At 44.0% G+C, this 17,249-nt stretch overlaps 1 protein-coding gene across 2 annotated transcripts in view; it reads right to left on the reverse strand.

Moving 5' to 3' along the window:
• Positions 1-16,867, reverse strand: part of Ncapd3 (non-SMC condensin II complex subunit D3) — a 65,365-nt gene extending 48,498 nt beyond the window's left edge. For both annotated transcript variants that reach the window (XM_023703840.1, XM_023703839.1), the window contains exons 1-13: positions 16,759-16,867; positions 14,366-14,520; positions 13,645-13,807; positions 11,200-11,384; positions 10,368-10,535; positions 10,218-10,279; positions 9,537-9,624; positions 6,682-6,815; positions 4,417-4,489; positions 3,534-3,659; positions 3,156-3,408; positions 2,295-2,351; positions 1,996-2,085 (exon numbers count right to left, since the gene is read on the reverse strand). In XM_023703840.1, the coding sequence (XP_023559608.1) occupies positions 1,996-2,085; positions 2,295-2,351; positions 3,156-3,408; positions 3,534-3,659; positions 4,417-4,489; positions 6,682-6,815; positions 9,537-9,624; positions 10,218-10,279; positions 10,368-10,535; positions 11,200-11,384; positions 13,645-13,807; positions 14,366-14,520; positions 16,759-16,822 (1,618 nt within the window). In that variant the 5' untranslated portion in view covers positions 16,823-16,867. The remainder of the gene's footprint in view (positions 1-1,995; positions 2,086-2,294; positions 2,352-3,155; positions 3,409-3,533; positions 3,660-4,416; positions 4,490-6,681; positions 6,816-9,536; positions 9,625-10,217; positions 10,280-10,367; positions 10,536-11,199; positions 11,385-13,644; positions 13,808-14,365; positions 14,521-16,758) is intronic.
• Positions 16,868-17,249: the final 382 nt, after the last annotated feature.

A 17,249-nucleotide genomic window follows, 5' to 3' on the forward strand; every position in this document is an offset into this window, starting at 1 on the left:
ACCATTGTTACTCTCCTAAAATCTTGTTTTGAAATTTCGTACCACTGTTTTTATTTTTTTTTCTTTCTTTAAAAATAACTGATGTCATAAAAAAAAAGAAAGTAAACTGTAGATCAGCATTAAAAAAAATAAAAATAAAAATAAATAAAAGACAGATTGGATAACAGGCAACAGGGAGACAGCCCTGTTGTAATTGGAAAAGGGACCTAGAGAGGACAGGAAGGGGGCAGGAAGACAGGGAAGAGGAAGCAGAAAGAATGAAGGTGCGTTATGCGCATGTACTAAGCCATTGCAACGAATATAATCATTTTGTACTACCAACATGTACTAAGAAAAAAAGTGTCACTGAAACAAATTAAAAACCTGAGCAAATAAATAGACAGCAGGTGCTCACGGATTAGAGGATTAGAGGATTAGAGGATTAGCATGTTAAGACAGCAATACTCTCCCAAACTTACCTGCCTATCAGTCTCCATCAACACGTAAGGTGCGTCTCTGGTGCCCTGCTTCCCACACTTGCCTAAGCAGGCCTTAGCTGCTTAGTCCACTGAGCTATCTCATAGGCCCGCTTTTTTTTTTAGAACCTGACAGCTAGTTTTATGTAGAAATATAAAGGACTCAGAAAAGCTCATCAATTTTGAAAAATTCTGAAAAACAATATACAGAACCCACAGTTCTTAACTTCAAAACTTAATACTAAAGGAAAACAGAATCATTTTGGTTACTTTTCTCTCCTTGCTGGGACAAAATATCCAACATCCAAAATGAAGGAAGGAAAGGTTTATCTAGCTTCCAGGTAGTGGAGGCTCCGGTCCAGACTCCGCTGGCTCCAGGGCTGGCAGAGGGCAGAGGGCGGCCTGTCGTGGCGAGGCAAAGCCCAAGAGCCGCGGCAGCGGGCAGCCGCCAGCCCTCGCGCCTTAGCTCTCAGGCGGATTCCCACGCGGCTGCAAGGCCCGCAGCACGCCTGCGATCTCAGCCCTGGATCAAGGGTCACTCGCAGACTCCAAACGCCGCCCCAAGGCTGCAGGCGGCTTTGCGGGGACAAGTGCACACCATCCATCACAAGAATGGTACTTCAAAAGACGCCTCTTTCCAAGGAAATCATTTGTTTGGGCTGACGGCAATTAAGTAGTCCTAACTGAGGACACTCTCCAACCGCAAGTTTTTCTGGTCCACGGCAGGAAATACCTTTGCTCTCTCAGAGACCGCACTGGAACCTTACTGGCCCGGGAAGCCCGGGAGGAATCTGCAAACCAGCCTTCCTCCAGCCGCTTCGCTTCCTTCCACACGTTTACACTCCAGTTCCTGCCCTTGAAAGCCTAAAACGCTCTCTCCCCCAAACCAACCTCTTCCAGTCGTGCTTTGTATAATTTAACTCTTCTTTGTTACAGACGCTAGAGAAGTGTGGTTTAAGCCACGGCCTTGAGTTACTTTGCGTTCAGGCGTCTCTCGTGATACGCACTGCATGTAGTAACAGCTCTCTTTTCCTGTTAATCTGTGTGTGTTTTCTTTAAACAGGAACTCATTCCAGCTAAAAAAGAACTTACATGAGGATTGAGGAAAAACTTAGCGTTTTTCTATTACAACATTAGTCAACATCGTGTGGTATTATTAGGACGTAAACAAGACACTAGCTCAATGGAATAAAATTCAGCGTACACAGATAAACCTCCGATTTTTGACGACACTACTAGGAGAAACACATTAAAAAAGAAATCAGTTAAGGTTGAATTTTTTTGTATGTTTGTTTTCTTTTGAGACAAAGTCTTGTTTTAGAGTTCAGACTGGCCTTGAACTCAAGATACAGCTTAGTCTAGTCAGGAACTCAGAGAAACCTTCCTACTCAGTGTCTTGTGTACTGAGATTACAGTAGGCATCACCATACCCACCAAGGGGGTGAATTTGTTAGAAAGTAAAGTCCAAAGTTTTTAGACTATTTGCAGTCTCTGAAACCCGACGGCATTACTCATCGGAAGGTGATGCAGGGGGACGTACCTCTAGACCCAACCATGGGACCGCAGCTGTCTCTATTACTCTCCTTTGCTGGTTCACAAGGGTTGACTGTTTGCTTCTGACAGGAAAATGCTGAAAAGAAGGTAAAAACCTGTTATGCTTTTAATAGTACATGTACGTACAGCACATTATCAAGTTACTATATTATTGAGATGAATTTCTACTTGTTCATAAAGAGGGACATTAACATATGTAAATGAGCAGAGAGAAAAATATTTCAAACATCTAACAAGTCTTTCAAGGACAATTATGTAATATTTGAAAAAATCCTCATCTGTTACCTGATGACATTCTTGATAAAGTACCAGGATGAATTCCTGTTTCTGAAACTGTAGGATCTGCAAATAAGCAAAAAGACAGGTGGGAACAAGAACCATAAACAGTGAGTAACTATCCCCAGAAGCATTTAAATCAATATAGTCAGGTCTAATGACAAAGCAGGCTCCAAGCTACAACAACAGATGGTGCAGTCCTTGACACACGCTCAGGGGGACGTCAGGCTTGATGTAGCCAACGCCCATGGTGCGAAGCAGCTACAGAGGCAGACAACATCCCCTCCGATGCCGCAACGCTCCTGAAATGTATCAGGTGACCTTATTTAAAAAGGCTGAGCTAGAAGAATTATGAGTTGGAGGCCAGCCCAGCCTACAGAGGAAAACTTTCCTAAACAACAAAAATTTAGAGGTACAGCTCAGTGTCTGAGCACATGCTTGGTAGAACAAGGGCCTGGATTTGATCCTTGTTATCAAAATAAGAAAAAGAGAAAAAAGAAAAGAAAAGGAAAAAAAGTCATTAGCCTCTAAAAGATACTGAAAATGATTTATAAATAGAAAAGCTCATCACATCAAAAGATGGCTGTGGTAGAAGCCCATAACCCCAATCACAAATCTGAGCCCTGTTATGGCAAATGTGGCTCGAGTTCAGGGCTCAACGTGACTAACAAGGGTAGGGATGCAGCTCAGAGCAAAGGCCACCAAAGCGACACGCTCATCGTCATGACCACTGTGCCACACCCGTTATTTCTGCCATGGCAAAGCAGAGAGGATAATCTCTGCTGTCTGCGTCTCGGTTCCGGCACGCTGGGGACCAAAGCTGGGGCCTGCACGTGCCGGGCACCTACTGCACTGTCTTCTACTACTTACTGCTCACGAGCAGCTCCAGGATGCTCTCTGACGTGCTGTGAACAGACAGCTCCAGACAGCGGGCAAAGCTGGACAGTGCCTTGCTGCGCACAGTAGGTGCCTTGTCCAAACAACGGTCAAACATAATCTCCTGCACCAAGAATTTGTGTCTTAGGAACTTCTGGTGCTCCAAGGGGAGAGTGCCATCCACCTCTCTTTCAGGCAGCTCTAAGAGAGCTAAGACAACATCGAGAGTAAAAACCCGGTGGGCAATCTGGCAAAGCAAATCATAAGAATCATCATAAGATAGGAACGGGAACCAAAGAAACTCTTCTGCTTCCCATCTGCCTGTCCTCCAACAGAGCCAGGACGAAGGATTTCATGCAGATCAACGCCTACCTTGGAACTTCGGGAGTATTTGTAAAGCCACGAGATGAATGTAGCATACTCCCCACAAGGGAGCTTACTGAGCAGGTAGACAAGAGACTGGGCGGCAGAGGTCCGATACTCTGCTCGATCTGTCACCTGCAACGCAAAATACAGAAGTTGTCTGGCCTGTGACTACATACAGGACAACTGTCATATAAGTTGGAAACTAGTGAGTATAAGCAGCTTCATCTTTTTTTTTTTTTTTTTTTGCGGTACCAGGGATTGAACTCAGGACCTTGCGCTTGCCAGGCATGCACATATTCCACTGAGCTATCTCCTTGGCCCTAACCAGTTTTAACATTTGAACATCACAGTGACCAAGACATTTTAGGCTTCAGAGCTGAACTATAAACCCCGCTACAGAAAAGCACACATACAAATTTAACATACAACTTCATGCTTTCTAGGCTCTGCAGGGTTCAAACAAAGAATCACGAAACAGTCATGTAAATTTAGAAGATACTCATAAAAATCCAGACATTAACTGAATTATATCTCATTTAGCAGTATTAATACTTTCTGGTTAGTTTTATTATTCTTTTGAGATACAGACTAAACTATTATGAGTGAAAGGATATAACAGAATCTACTTAAAGACAGCCCACACGGGTGAGGAAGGCATGGCAGAACTGACCAAGAGGAAGATGAGTGGGGGCGACTCAGCATACGATTCTCCTTCTTTTTGATATTTTCCAAGTAAAGTTTGTTTTAAAAGAATATTTCATTTAGAAGGACATTCAGTATTAAATCACGCTTTTCAGTGATCACAGACATGCTGCCGACAGCAAGCCCACTCTTCTCTATCTGCTACGCACTAGCACACTGTCGCTCTCGCGACTACGGCGAGGGGTACCTTGGCGCAGATGTGCTGCAGCAGAATACGAAGAACTGGAAAAACGCGCTCTTTCAGTTCATCCACAAGGGAGCTGTTTAAAAGAAGAACATGTGGCTAGAGTTAACAGTCTACCTATTATCACAATAAAATAGTAACCTCTCTTGACTCTTCCTCAAAAACCACTACTCCTGTGTTTTAAAAATTCCAGGATTAAAACAAATCTACCCATACAGATTAAGAGTTGTTATAGCGAAATAAACATGAGGTATTAGAGGAGAGCACAGGGACCGGGGACTCGGTGGCACAGCACTGGCAAGTGCAAAGCTGTAGCTGATTCACAATAATGAGAAAAAAAGTAGCGCAGAGGCGCAGGCACGCGATATCAGTGTAGAAAGCCCGCCAAGCACTTCCTGTGTATTTGAGAGAGCTGTTGTTGAGAAGCCAAGTCAGGGAGGAACAAAAACGCAATTTCATGCAGCTATTTTGACTAGTTATTAAATTTCATATTAAGACATAAATCACAGCTGGGCATAGTGGCCAGGGCTATAATCCCAGCACTTCAGAAAGGCTGAGGCAAGAGGATTCCAAGTCTGAGCCCAGCATAGACAACCTAGTAAGACCATCTTTCATAATGAAAAAAGTGCTGGCAGGGCCTGAGAAATAGCTCGGGGCCCTGCCCCTTAGCTCAGTTCTTTAAGTAGCTGCTTCAACAAAGCAGTCAGGCTCAGGTTGCTGTGCTTTGATCCCCACAACTCCAGCCAGCCAAACCTGCCCTGAAGGCATTCGGAGAAAAAAAAAAAAGAAATAGCTCAGTAGTCTGGGTACCTGCTTGGCAAGAGCAAGGACCTGGGTTTGATCCCCTGTACCATATGCCACGCTGGCCCCGGAACCCCACGGCCAGGCACCAAAACTGGGCATGGTGGCACACTGGGGAGGCTGAGACAGGAAGATCACTACAAGTCCAAGCTGTGTATCGAGATCCTCTACCAAATAAACAAATTAATTAATTAAAATATTTGTTTAAAAATGGAAGTGCTGGAGATATAGTTCACTGGGAAGGAGTACCTCCCCAAACCAAACCACCTCAAAGTAGACAAACCAACTAAACACCTCCAAGTAAAATACAGTTTTAGGATAAATGTAACAACACACTAAGACACACCTCATGGCAGCCTAGAGAAATGCTGCTACCTCAGTGCATTTGCAACATGACTTCTCCAAGCTCTAAGAGCTTCCTAAACTGAATATGATCCATTTTTACCATTAAATTCATCTGTATAATTGCATGAATGTCACTGCAAGGGGCAACATGATGAACCCTCAGGGAAAAACCAAAGTGACCATGTTTCCACCTCAAGTACTTACTTGTCCAATGTTTAAAAGAACCTTAGTAAGACGTGACGTGCTCCGTGACAGGACGACACCACCGCCCACGTCCAGCTCCACAACGCACAGCGGCGGGCAGGTCCACCTGCCCGGTCAATACTCACTGCGCTTCTCGGCCCTCCGCACTGGACGCCCGAGACTCAGGGAGGGAGGCAAAGGACAGCTGAGGACACAGCAAGCACCCTTCCCAGTGGAGCGGGGACAGGACTTTCTAAGTGGAGCTGAGTGATTCATGGGGGGAACAGCAGTGGCATCATTTACTGCTGAGGGAGGGAAAGCAATTTACTTCTTTCCTCCAGGAAATTCTTGCTATAGGAGGAGGGGATTAGAAAAATGAGAAGAAGGAACAAAGGCAAAGAGACAGGTGTAAAGAAAACTAGAGGAGGAGAGAAAGGGTTAGGGCTCAGATTTCTCTCTATGCTGGAGAGGCAAATGCCTAAGCTAGTGGTGGTGAGTGGACAGCACGTGTGTCACTGTGATTTTAGGACAAAAGACACTAATGTGGAAACTTGTCTCTAGACTAAAACTCCACTATTCAGGTTTTCCTGCAGAGCTGGCACCCTGTGACAAGCGAGTGAGGTGTGGGTTGCACTGGGCACTAGCTCTCTACGGGTTCGCTATCACTAACTTACGGCAACTGTCTCCTGCACAGGCTGCATGGGCTCGACTCAGAGGCCGGCTCTGGCCTGAGAACTGCACTCTCTATCCTTTTACAATGCCCTGACAGAGGCTCTACCAGCAATGGCCTAGGCCACAGGAACTACATCACTGTGACATGCCGAACCGCATCCCGCCAGGCATTTCAACTCCACAGGTATCTGAGATCCTTGCCGGTGAGGGCCCAGGAGACTGAGGCAATGTGGCAGACAGTGAACATTCAAGAGCTGTGTGCTTCACCTGATGAACTGGACCGCCTGGTTTTTATGACTGATGACTTGGGAAGTGATCGCAAGAGGGGCATGATGGGATCCTTCGCCTACTTCTAACATCAATAATACATTTAAGATTTGATGGAAAATACAGCCAATAACCTAGAAGGGAAAAGAAAAATCAATTTATGTATATAAAAAATCCAAAGACCTCAAAGATAAGTGACACAGAGTAGAGTAAGTCACTTTCAGCCACTTGAGGACAGGGGAAGCTGACAGAATTTCTGGCTGAAAACCAGGGGAGGAAATTCTTCTGATTCTGTCTTGTCAAATGTTAAAAAGGACATGAAAATAAAACTATTTCTGTGGATTACATCTCCATATCTTAAGCACTCAGAAATTATATGTAGTAAATTATGAAATAGTGAACATTTCCTAAGCAAGACTTCACTCAGCATTTGGCGTATTTAACTTCATTTAACCACTTACCAGTCCAATTATTTAAATACAAGATGACCAAAAGTGAACGTGTTTTGGTTAATCTTTATACAACACGAAGTATTATGACGATGACAATCTCATCAAATTTTTTCAATAATTTTTCTCTGTGTGGTATATCATAAAACATTCAATATGCAAAGCAATAAAGCAATGCCCCAACCCAGATAGCAGTATCTTGTGTCTTTTGGAGTTCTTTTGGCATCATTGGCTTTCTCTGAACAACACTTTACGCTGTGGGCTTGGCCTTCCCTGTTCTCCTGTGGGTGGAACAATTTCTATGCGATGCCTGCCCCCTAAGCATAAGGGGTTCAGACACCAGTGTTGGGCGTCTTGGTCAGTGTTTCATGTCCTGCACCTTTCAATTATTTGGTCTTTTACAGCTAATCTAAATTGTAGTGGCTTTTTTTACCTCCCTTGGTTTGAATAACAAATGAGTTTCATAATGCTTAGTCCCAACAGTGCATAAATATGATAATTTTTTCCTCACCTCTGATTATAGGACAGCTTGTTAGATGCTGGTGTCAACTCTGTCAATATCACCTACAGAATTATTATAATCTGGACCACTACTGGAATTTCTTAAGTTTTGGTTCTTCAACTTCTACCATTTCTGTACTATGAATACCTTCTAATAAGGAGATCTCTCTTCTGTCGTTCCTTTTCCTAACACAGGCTTTTCCTCTCCAACCTGCTAACATTTCTCTCTTCCTCAATTTTTTCTTCTGCCGATCTTTTGGCACTTCCTTCCTCTCAGTCTCAATGTCCCACATGTGTGTTTTATAGTGTAAAAGAGCAACACCGAGTTATGGAGAAACAGAAAAATTGTGTCTCCTGTACTTATGGTAAGAGCTTTTAGATTGCAGCACAAAACCAGAGGTTATTTTTCACAAGCAAAAAAAGCACACACCAAAAAATCAAAACTTACTAGATTTCACTAGAAGCAAGTATCACAGGCTAGTATCCTGTTCTAAATTTTAAAAGTATGCAAAAAGAGTCAATATCAAACAAGCACATGCACAAGTGTACAAGTGTTCTTGTAAACGAGAACTGACTGGCTGGAAGGATGACACCTGTGAGGCTGACAGTGGAGAGTGGGCCACAAACAAACGCACCACACAGGGCTTGGGGAGATTGCTGAGTGGGTAGGTGCCAAACAGGCTCGCGCATGGCTGAGTAGCCACGAAGAAATGGGAAACAGCGGAGGTGCAGCCGAGATACAGGTGTGCAGAGCCTTGAGCACACCAAACCTTCCTCTTGACTGCCACGTTCTCCCGCGGTAGCCACCCACAGCCAGAGGACCTCAGCCCACCGTCTCCTCCAAAGTTTTGTTATTCATTTAAGCATATCCAAGTTGAGAAATACCATCATGCGTGAATCCCCTAAGCTCCACTGTTTATTGTAGTCATAATAATAAGGTAATTTAGGGGGCAATATCTAGATATCAATACTAAGAATAATAATCCATGAAAATTCTGTACAGTATCAGCTAAGCTAATACAAATACCCTGAAGCACTCATGAATTGCCAAGGGATGCCTGAAAATTTTGTGACCTTGTAGTCTTCCTTCTTAGAACAGGTGGATGACTTTCTATAACTGTAACTTCAGCAGCTTCTCTGCTCTTTCTACCTAATTCACACAGAACTACTGGGGTCTGAATTCTAAATATTTGCTGCAGTCCCCAAGTATACTGGACATGAACCTGGTAACAAAGACTGGACAGCAAATAGAAATAGTGACACTAACTTCTATTATACAAATCACAGAAGGTGTTAAAAATGACAGTAAAATAAAATGACATTCCAGGAGTTGCTACTTATCCACAGGATACACACTAAAATTCCACAGACAAGAGCAGGCCTGATAGCTCAGGGGACTAAAGTGCCTGCTTAGTGCAGACCCCACCCCTGGGGCACTGAGATGCAAATGAGACTGGGCGTGGTGGCGCATGCACGCCTGTAATCCCAGCACTTGGGAGGCTAAAAAGAGGAGGATCACTATGAGTCCCATTTATGTAGTGAGACCCTGCAGACCCTGTACTAAATATATATAAAAAAAAAAAAAAAAATCCATAGACAGTACCAAAACCCATAGTATATGCTGTGTTCTTCCCTGCGATAGAATTTCAGTAGCACAATGAGACTAACTAAAATGACTAATAAAAGAACAACTATACTGTAACAAGAATTCTGTGAATTCAGTCTCTTAAAATACCTTACGCACCATACTACACCTCTCATCTGTGGCTCACTGCAGGGAACCAAAATGTTGCAAAGTGACACTGCTGACACCCAGGGATTCCACACGCTCTAGATTGCCACATCTTTCTGCAGTGTGGTCTGCCTGATTCAACTACAACAAAATCGGACCCTGCTCTCTTTTACCTTATCTCCTTCTTCATGAATTGTGGAGCACAGCAAATACAATCCGTAGTAGGCCAGTTCTGGTATGTATTTTGCTTGGCTAAGGTTTCTAAAGAAAAAAAGCAAGACACTTGTTACTAGGTATGATTTTATTAGGAGTACTTCTTACATATGCAAGCTTTATTTATTATTATTGTTACTACTTTTCAGATGCAGCCTCACTGGTGCCTATCCTGGCTCTAAATTTCTGGAGTTGGGCCAGCAGAGAGCTCAGCGGACTAAATGCTGCTTAGGCAAGGGCAGGGACCAGGGTTCGATCTCCAGCACCACATGCCGGGCTGGCCCCACCCCTGGGCATGCTGAGCTGGCCACAGAGACCAGGTGTTGTGGTCCACACCTGTAATCCCAGCACTGGGAAGACTGAAAACAGGAGGGTCACTACGGGTCCAAGCCTTGTAGTGAGACCCTATACCAAATACAGAAAAAAAAAAAAATATTTTACTTTCTGGATCCAAGTGATCCTCCTGCCTTAGCCTTCCAAGTAGCTGGGATTCTAGCCAGTCTCTGGGCATCCAGGTCAAGCCCAATTAGAGCGAGTAAATTTTGCCTTTATACCAATTAGAATAAAATGACACATTTCTATTGAAGCATAAACTACTCTATTATATTTAAATGGAAACCTTGTACTATTTAATGGCTTACCTGGCTTGTGTAACATGAAATTCATGAAGAACTGGCTCGAAATTAGTTAATGCAACAAAGACCTAGAAAACAGACATCAAAGAAAGGCCTGATTTTTCCTATTTGGTAAGAATTAGCAAGGCCCTCTGGGGTTGGCCCACGTTCACTCACCTGGATACAAGTCTGAACACAGTGTGGCTTTTCTTTGAGGGAAAATTTGGGCAGAAGCCTTAAAAAATTCTTTAAAAGGTCAAAGATAGCATTTCGAATTCGACAAAGGTCCCGAGGAGAAAAATAAATATTTTCTTCATCACCTTCTTCTTCTATAATTTCGTCCATCTGTATGAAAAATCTAGGTTATACAGGTGACCATGCAGTAATGTCAAGGTTTACTTGATTCACGTTATACCCAGTTAAACTCCAGGCAGCAGCTCCATCGCTGAGGTGACATGACCGTGACCTCTCACCGCTCTACGCCTGGGGCCACAGTGGTACACTACCAGACTAGAGGATTACTACTGTAAAACCTATCTTGGTATTCTTTTTGTTAATGAGAATCCTGTTTTTCTCACAACTTATAGTCAGTAACTGTCTGCTCTGTACCTTGTTGCACAAGAACGTGGGACTCATGGTATTCTATTACGTCCCTAGAGACACAACCTTCAGGACACTTCAGCTGCCCTAACACCAGTACTGTGGCACACGCTCCAGTTAGTACTGTGTCACGCACAGCTGTGACCAAGTCTAGCAAGGCGGCTGGAAAGCCTGCAGGCCCCGACGGATAGCTATGAGAGCAGTTAGGGATAATCACAGCGCTCAAAACCATATCCTTTTTTTTTTTTTTTTTCAGAGCTGGGGATTAAACTCAGAACTCAGGCCCTCGTGCCTGCCAGGCAAGTGCTTATTCTACTGAGCTATCTCCCTGGCCCTCAAAACAATAACCTTGAAATAAATTAAAATTCCATATTGGTGTACACGCTTCATTATTCCCCTTACTTCTCACCTCAGAATCATCTTTCCTGCGCGGCCTTCCTCTCTTTCTGGCCCCCCTTGAATTAACCTCAGTGTTCCGTGGCTGTTCTTTCTTTCTTTTTCGATTCAAGTTAGATTCCTGGGGCCAGCTCTTCTTTAGAATCTGAATGCACTTGTCAAACATGACTGGGTGGAACACCTGATTGGCTACACTGCCTAGTCAGAAAGAACAAAGAACAAGCAGTGTAAACTGCCTTGAAATATACAGATTAACAACAGATGGACTTGGAAATAAAAAGCAAAAACAGGATTTTCTTAATAAAAACATCCTTTTTCAACATCTGCCTTAAGTGTGAGCAATAGTGTTAAATTAAATGTAAGTAAGAAATGAACGTGGTGATACACGTCCCTAATCCCAGCATTCGGGGAGGCTGAGGCAGAAGCACTGCAACTCCTAGCTCAGACGGGCTGCGGACGCATCTCAGAGCGCAGGCCTGCATAAACTACACAAATGAAAGTCCGATTTCTGCGTGTGGCCACAGCAGAGCAATTGGCTTTATCCTTGTCCTCCCATTGATAAGCAACTAGAAAACTGGACAAAAATCTTAAGACACCACATGACAGGCAGTATAAGAAAATCCCTAAAAAAGGGAATCAAAGAATAAAGCTAAAACTGTCCCAGTTTATATGTATCTAGAGGCAATTTCTAGACTATAATAATAATAATAATAATAATAATAATAATAATCGAAGCCAATTATGAAGGTCTTGCTCAACTGAGAAATCTGAGTCAGGAGGTCAGGGGTAGTTGGAACACATAAGGTACTAAGGGAAGAACAGCACAAAAGAGAGGCCAGAAATTTGGGTCAAAGCAAATAGCAGCTAGGGATGCACGGAGTAAAACCGCATCATGGGAGGAAAAGCACCATTTCCAAGAAACCAGAAGAGAATTGTTTTCACAGTTCACACAGAGATACATTCAAGTGAAAAGATTTAAAAATCCAAATCTTTCAGTAGAGACCTTACAGGGAAAACACCTTAGTAATAAGGCTAAACAAAATACGGAGTAAAAGCTACCTTATAACTCCTGAAGGTTCTTAAAATAGTCTCAAAAGGATCAAGTTCATCCACCAGCAGCTGTGAAGTATCAGCACATACTTCACCACTATGTTGGGGACAGCCGCAAACATCCAGATACTCAACAACTTAGCCTAAACTGATCCAGATTCAGTGCCCTCCCTGTCAGAATCCTGGCTGGCGGGCTGGCTGGCACTCTCGCTCGCCCTCTTTCCCTCTCCCTCCCTCCATCTGTCTGTCTGTCTCTGCAGAAGCTCACATGCAGAACTGAAATTCATACGGACATACAAGGCACTCAATATAGCCAAAATGATCTTATAAACTCCAAGTACTGAGAGTTAAGAGCACCTAAATCATAATACAGAAACAGAAGGTAACTGGCCAGAAGACAGCTTGCTGCAAGTGGTCTACACATTTTGTAATAGCCACCTTTTGCTCTGGCCTGAGTGTCAACCTTCATCAGAAGTACACCAGGCCAGGGAGGAGGAGTGAAAATTTAATTTCTTTTTCTTTCCCCCTGTATTTAGGACAGGGTCTACAGGGTCTCACTACGTAGATCAGACTTGTAGTGAGTCTCCTGTTTTCAGCCCCCCAAATGGTCTCAGCGTGCCCCAGGGGCAGGGCCAGCATGGCATGACAGGGATTGAACCCTGGCCACTATACTCTGCCTAAACAGGCGCTTTAGAACGCTGAGCTATCAAGCTGGCCCTCGAAAATTTAACTTCTAAAACTACTATTATTCTGAGCGAGAGCCTAGCTATAACTGCAATACTAGCAACTATGTTCTTAGAAACTTATTGCAAAACTCATTATGGGAGCATTAACAGTAACTTCCAAGACTCTGAACATCTTTTTACATGGTCCTAAATTGTACAGAATAAGTTGCTAACATTTATTACAAATGTGTTCATATGAACAGCACCAAGCTGACTAGCCCTGTGACTTTCTTGACTCTAAGAACTCATGGTTTTCCAGTTCCATTTCTATGTTCTGTACTTTCTTACTCAGATTTAGGACAGAGAGATAGATAAGGGACTTTTTCACTGCCCGGCCATGTAAATGCTAACCCGCGTGACAACGAGGAAGAACAACAGCGGGCTCAAGTAGATCCCATTCCAGTGTCTTCTTCCCAGTGTTTGTAAATCACCTACACACATCCTCCAAGGCAGCTCCAGAGTGCTTACAATACCTAATACTATGTAAGAAGCTGTTTATTCTGTTACTTAGGGGGATAATGAAAAATAAGTCTGGGCACGTTCAGTACAGCAGCAGTCCTCCTATGCCTGAACTCACGGTACACAGCAGTACCGCGTACAACTTTGCAAGTATTTTCTGCCTACAGTTGGCTGAACAGGCGGATGCGGAACCCACTGCTACCGAGGACCAAATGTATACATACCTGGTATTTCTAGAAGCAAAAAATAAAGTCCAGCAGCATGAAGGCCATACTCTCGATACTGCACGCTGGCGTCTTTCTTATGCACTATTTGCACAAAGTGATACAATAAGGCCACCAGTGTACTATGAGAAACACTATTCTCAGTGAAGAAAGTCCAAACACTCTGGAGGGAGAGAGTAAATCATGAAACCCAGCAACTGAGAGATGCAAAAACCTTTTGTCTGATTTCTGCTAGTATTTACTTAGTGCCTCACAAAACGGGTAACAAGACCGGGCGACAGAACTCAGCGGTAGTGCACACACTTAGCGCGTGCAAAGCCTGGCATTTGATCCCTAGCGCCAGAAAAAGAGTAACAGACCAGTCTGCTAGTCTGGCTCCCAATGATAAATTCATGTTAAATGATTACAATCTTCAAAAGACTAAAACAAAATAAAAAGACTAAAAGAAACAATCAAAACTTAAAAAGTTATTCAGAATTACAAAGAAGAACAAAAAATGTATTGAATATTTCAAAGGTATTAACAGCTAACATCATGTTAAAAATATCAGACCTTGAAATTTTGGGGAAAAGCTAAGACAGTCCAACAAACCACATTCTTTGTTTCTTTTTTCTTGGTCTCTTTTGAAGTACATGCTAAAAGCAGCTAAAATTTGATCATAATAATGACTTTCACCATCTACTTAACACTAATCATGGCTGGCCCGATTGCTTTTCTTTACCTCTGAGCATCCGTGTTCTTCAGTGGCAAAGGGGAGAAGACTTTCATAGAGTTTTGTGAAGGCACTCAATCCCGTGTCTATGATCTGGGCTTCTGCATTGGGATCCAAAGGCTCAGTCTCCGTGAAGTCCAGTTCCCACACTGTGTCCACCCATTCTGAGGAAAATGCAACGCAATTGATGAGTGCTGAAAATCCCTTAAAAACCCATCACCTTTCAGCAGGGTGTGGAAGTGCACGCCTGCAAGCCCTGCTCTCAGGAGCCTGAGGGAGGAGGGTCACCGTGTTAGGGACAAGCCTGGTCTATGCAGTGAGTTCAAGTTCAGCCTGAATTACATGGCAAAATTGTGTCTCAGAAAACAAAACAAAACAAAAACTAATCTTAGGCTCCACATCTACTTCAGAAAAGCCACAGTTCACATTTAATAATAGCAATACAGGTGAAGCATAACTAAAACTGGAGAAGTAAAGACAATCTTTTTTTCCCCCAATTGTGACTGACAGTTTGCTATTAACTCAATTATCTTTTTTTTTTTCCAGAAGGATTAAAATTTTTTTAAAAATAATTATATTGGGAAACAAATAGCAATGAGACAGTTTCAAAACCGATTAGTTGGGCACTTTCAATAATTAATACATTGCATATTGTTGTCTTCTCAGTGGTTACTCATAGTACAAGATGCAGACATGATATCCTGTCCACAAACACTAGTAGTACAAATCTTTCTATTCATTGAATTAAGAGAAAGTAGCTGTATATCTATCCTAACTATTTTGAATACACAGATACAAAATGGTTCTTCATTTGTATCCCCTTTTTTTGTTTAGTTCTGTCAGATATGGGTATTCCTTTTTCATTTTTGGCTGGCTCAGGATGCCTTCAGGGCAGGTCTGGTCAGGCATGAGGATCTGGGGATCGAACCACAGAATCCTGAACCTGACAGCTTTGCTTAAGCAGGCACTTAAACAACTGTTAGCTCAATTATCTACAAAAACAAGAAATAAACATTTTTCAGATGAGCAGCTTCAGGGAGTGACACTTTCACACACTGAACAGACAACCTTTTCCATGAACTCTGGAGAAGAGATTAATCAATGATGGCCTCACATGCATTTCTGCGAAAAATCTCATAATCAAGTTAGAAAACCCAAATAGAGTGTAGAGCGCTTTCCTGGGCCCTGGGACACTAATGGACCATGTTATAAAACACATACCCTTTCCCCCAAGAGACTGCAACTGGAGGAGACAAGCCTGACACACACAGAGATACCAAGCACTTCCACCACTGGGAAAAATGTATTGAAGCAGTATTGGTTGGATTCCCTGCCAAGCTCTCTTAACTCCAGGCCTTACCAGACTTTTCTAATCAGCTATTTTTCTTGTGTTTTCCTTTTTATTCTCCCACACCTAAAATTAGGACTAAGGGCTGGGAATGTAGCTCAGTAGCTTAAGCGCTTGCCTGGCAAGTGCAAGGCCTGAGTTCGATCCCCAGTAACACAAAATCAATCAATCAACCAAACTAAAATTGAGACTAACACTCAGCAAATGAAAACCCTGACAGTGAACTAGATCCATCCTCTTTATAATAAAACCTTTGCAGCATCTGTCACTTGAGCTTGACCCCAAGGAGATAGTCCCCGTAATTCAAGTGACTTTGCATAGCATTCCTTCCAAAGATATGCAAACGCTGCCTGACATAAGGCATGAAGAATACAACCATATCTCACTGTATTTCCAGTAATGTTTTAATGCTCATTACAGACACTATAGGAGCATAAGTTCTAACTTCTTGTTGTGGTTTTGCATAGGTCCCCTGCCAAACTTGCAAGGAGTTAAGTAGCCAGTTCTGTAGTCCTCCTAGAGTCATCTGCGCGCCTTCAGTAGTCACATCATTTCTAACATTTGGTTCTCGGCAGGAAGTTAGCACCCAAAGCAGCTAAGATCCTTGTGCAACTGCCCGGGTTGACTACGCAGGCGTGGATACGGGAGGCAGGACCATCTGTGGTGGTGGAAACGGGGGCGAAAAGCACGAAGGACAGACACCGCGCTTGCGGCCTGGCTGATGCCACTAGCTCGCTCCACTCTCGTGAGGGTGTCCGTGTTCTAGTAAGACCTACGAACAGAACGTCAGACAAGTCTCCAGAAAGATCTATTAATTCCACCACAACGGCTGAAAATCCCTCGGTCTATGGTGACCTGCACAGTAAGAGGAAAAGAGACTCAAGCCTGGAGATCGGCCAAGCCGGCTGCTCCCTGCCGCCGCGGGCGCGGTGCAGCACGACCCCGGGGATCCCGCACTACAGCCGCAGCGCCCCCAGCCCCAGCCCGGGCCGAGGCTCCGCCGGGGGCAAGGCACCCCGGCCTGCCCTCCGGGACCCACGCCGCGCCTCCTCACCCGGGCTGAGGTCCAGCGGGCACCAGGGCTGTAGGCCGCTCCCGAGGCCCCGCAGCGCCACCATGATGTCCCAGGCACCAGCTTGCCACCGCCGTGCTCAACTTTCAAAGCTCGCTCCCGCGCGCGCTCCGAGACGTTCTTACACGCCAATCACAGCTTACAAAGTTTGCAACTGACCAATCAGCGTGCAGAACGGTTCGTGCTCTTCACCAACCAGGAAGGCCGTCCGCCGCCGCATGCGCAGAGTGAGGGCGGGGCAAAGGGTAGAGGTTGTGCGACGTTCCGCGCGGTGGTAGCGCTCCCGCTGACGCGCCAAGTAGGGTCCGCGGCTCTGTTTAGGCCTTGAAACTTCAGTCCCGCCTCTTTTTCTTTAATGAGAGGACATCTAAAGATAATCTCAAGCAGGATGCTACCCGTCATGACTGTCACCTTTGCCCCCTGTAAAGCTTTTTGCGCGCGTCAAAGGGCTATCTTCACCGCGTCTCACACAG

The sequence above is a fragment of the Octodon degus genome, unplaced genomic scaffold (assembly GCF_000260255.1).
Source record: "Octodon degus isolate 3935 unplaced genomic scaffold, OctDeg1.0 scaffold00182, whole genome shotgun sequence".
In the NCBI taxonomy this organism is placed as follows: Eukaryota; Metazoa; Chordata; class Mammalia; order Rodentia; family Octodontidae; genus Octodon; species Octodon degus.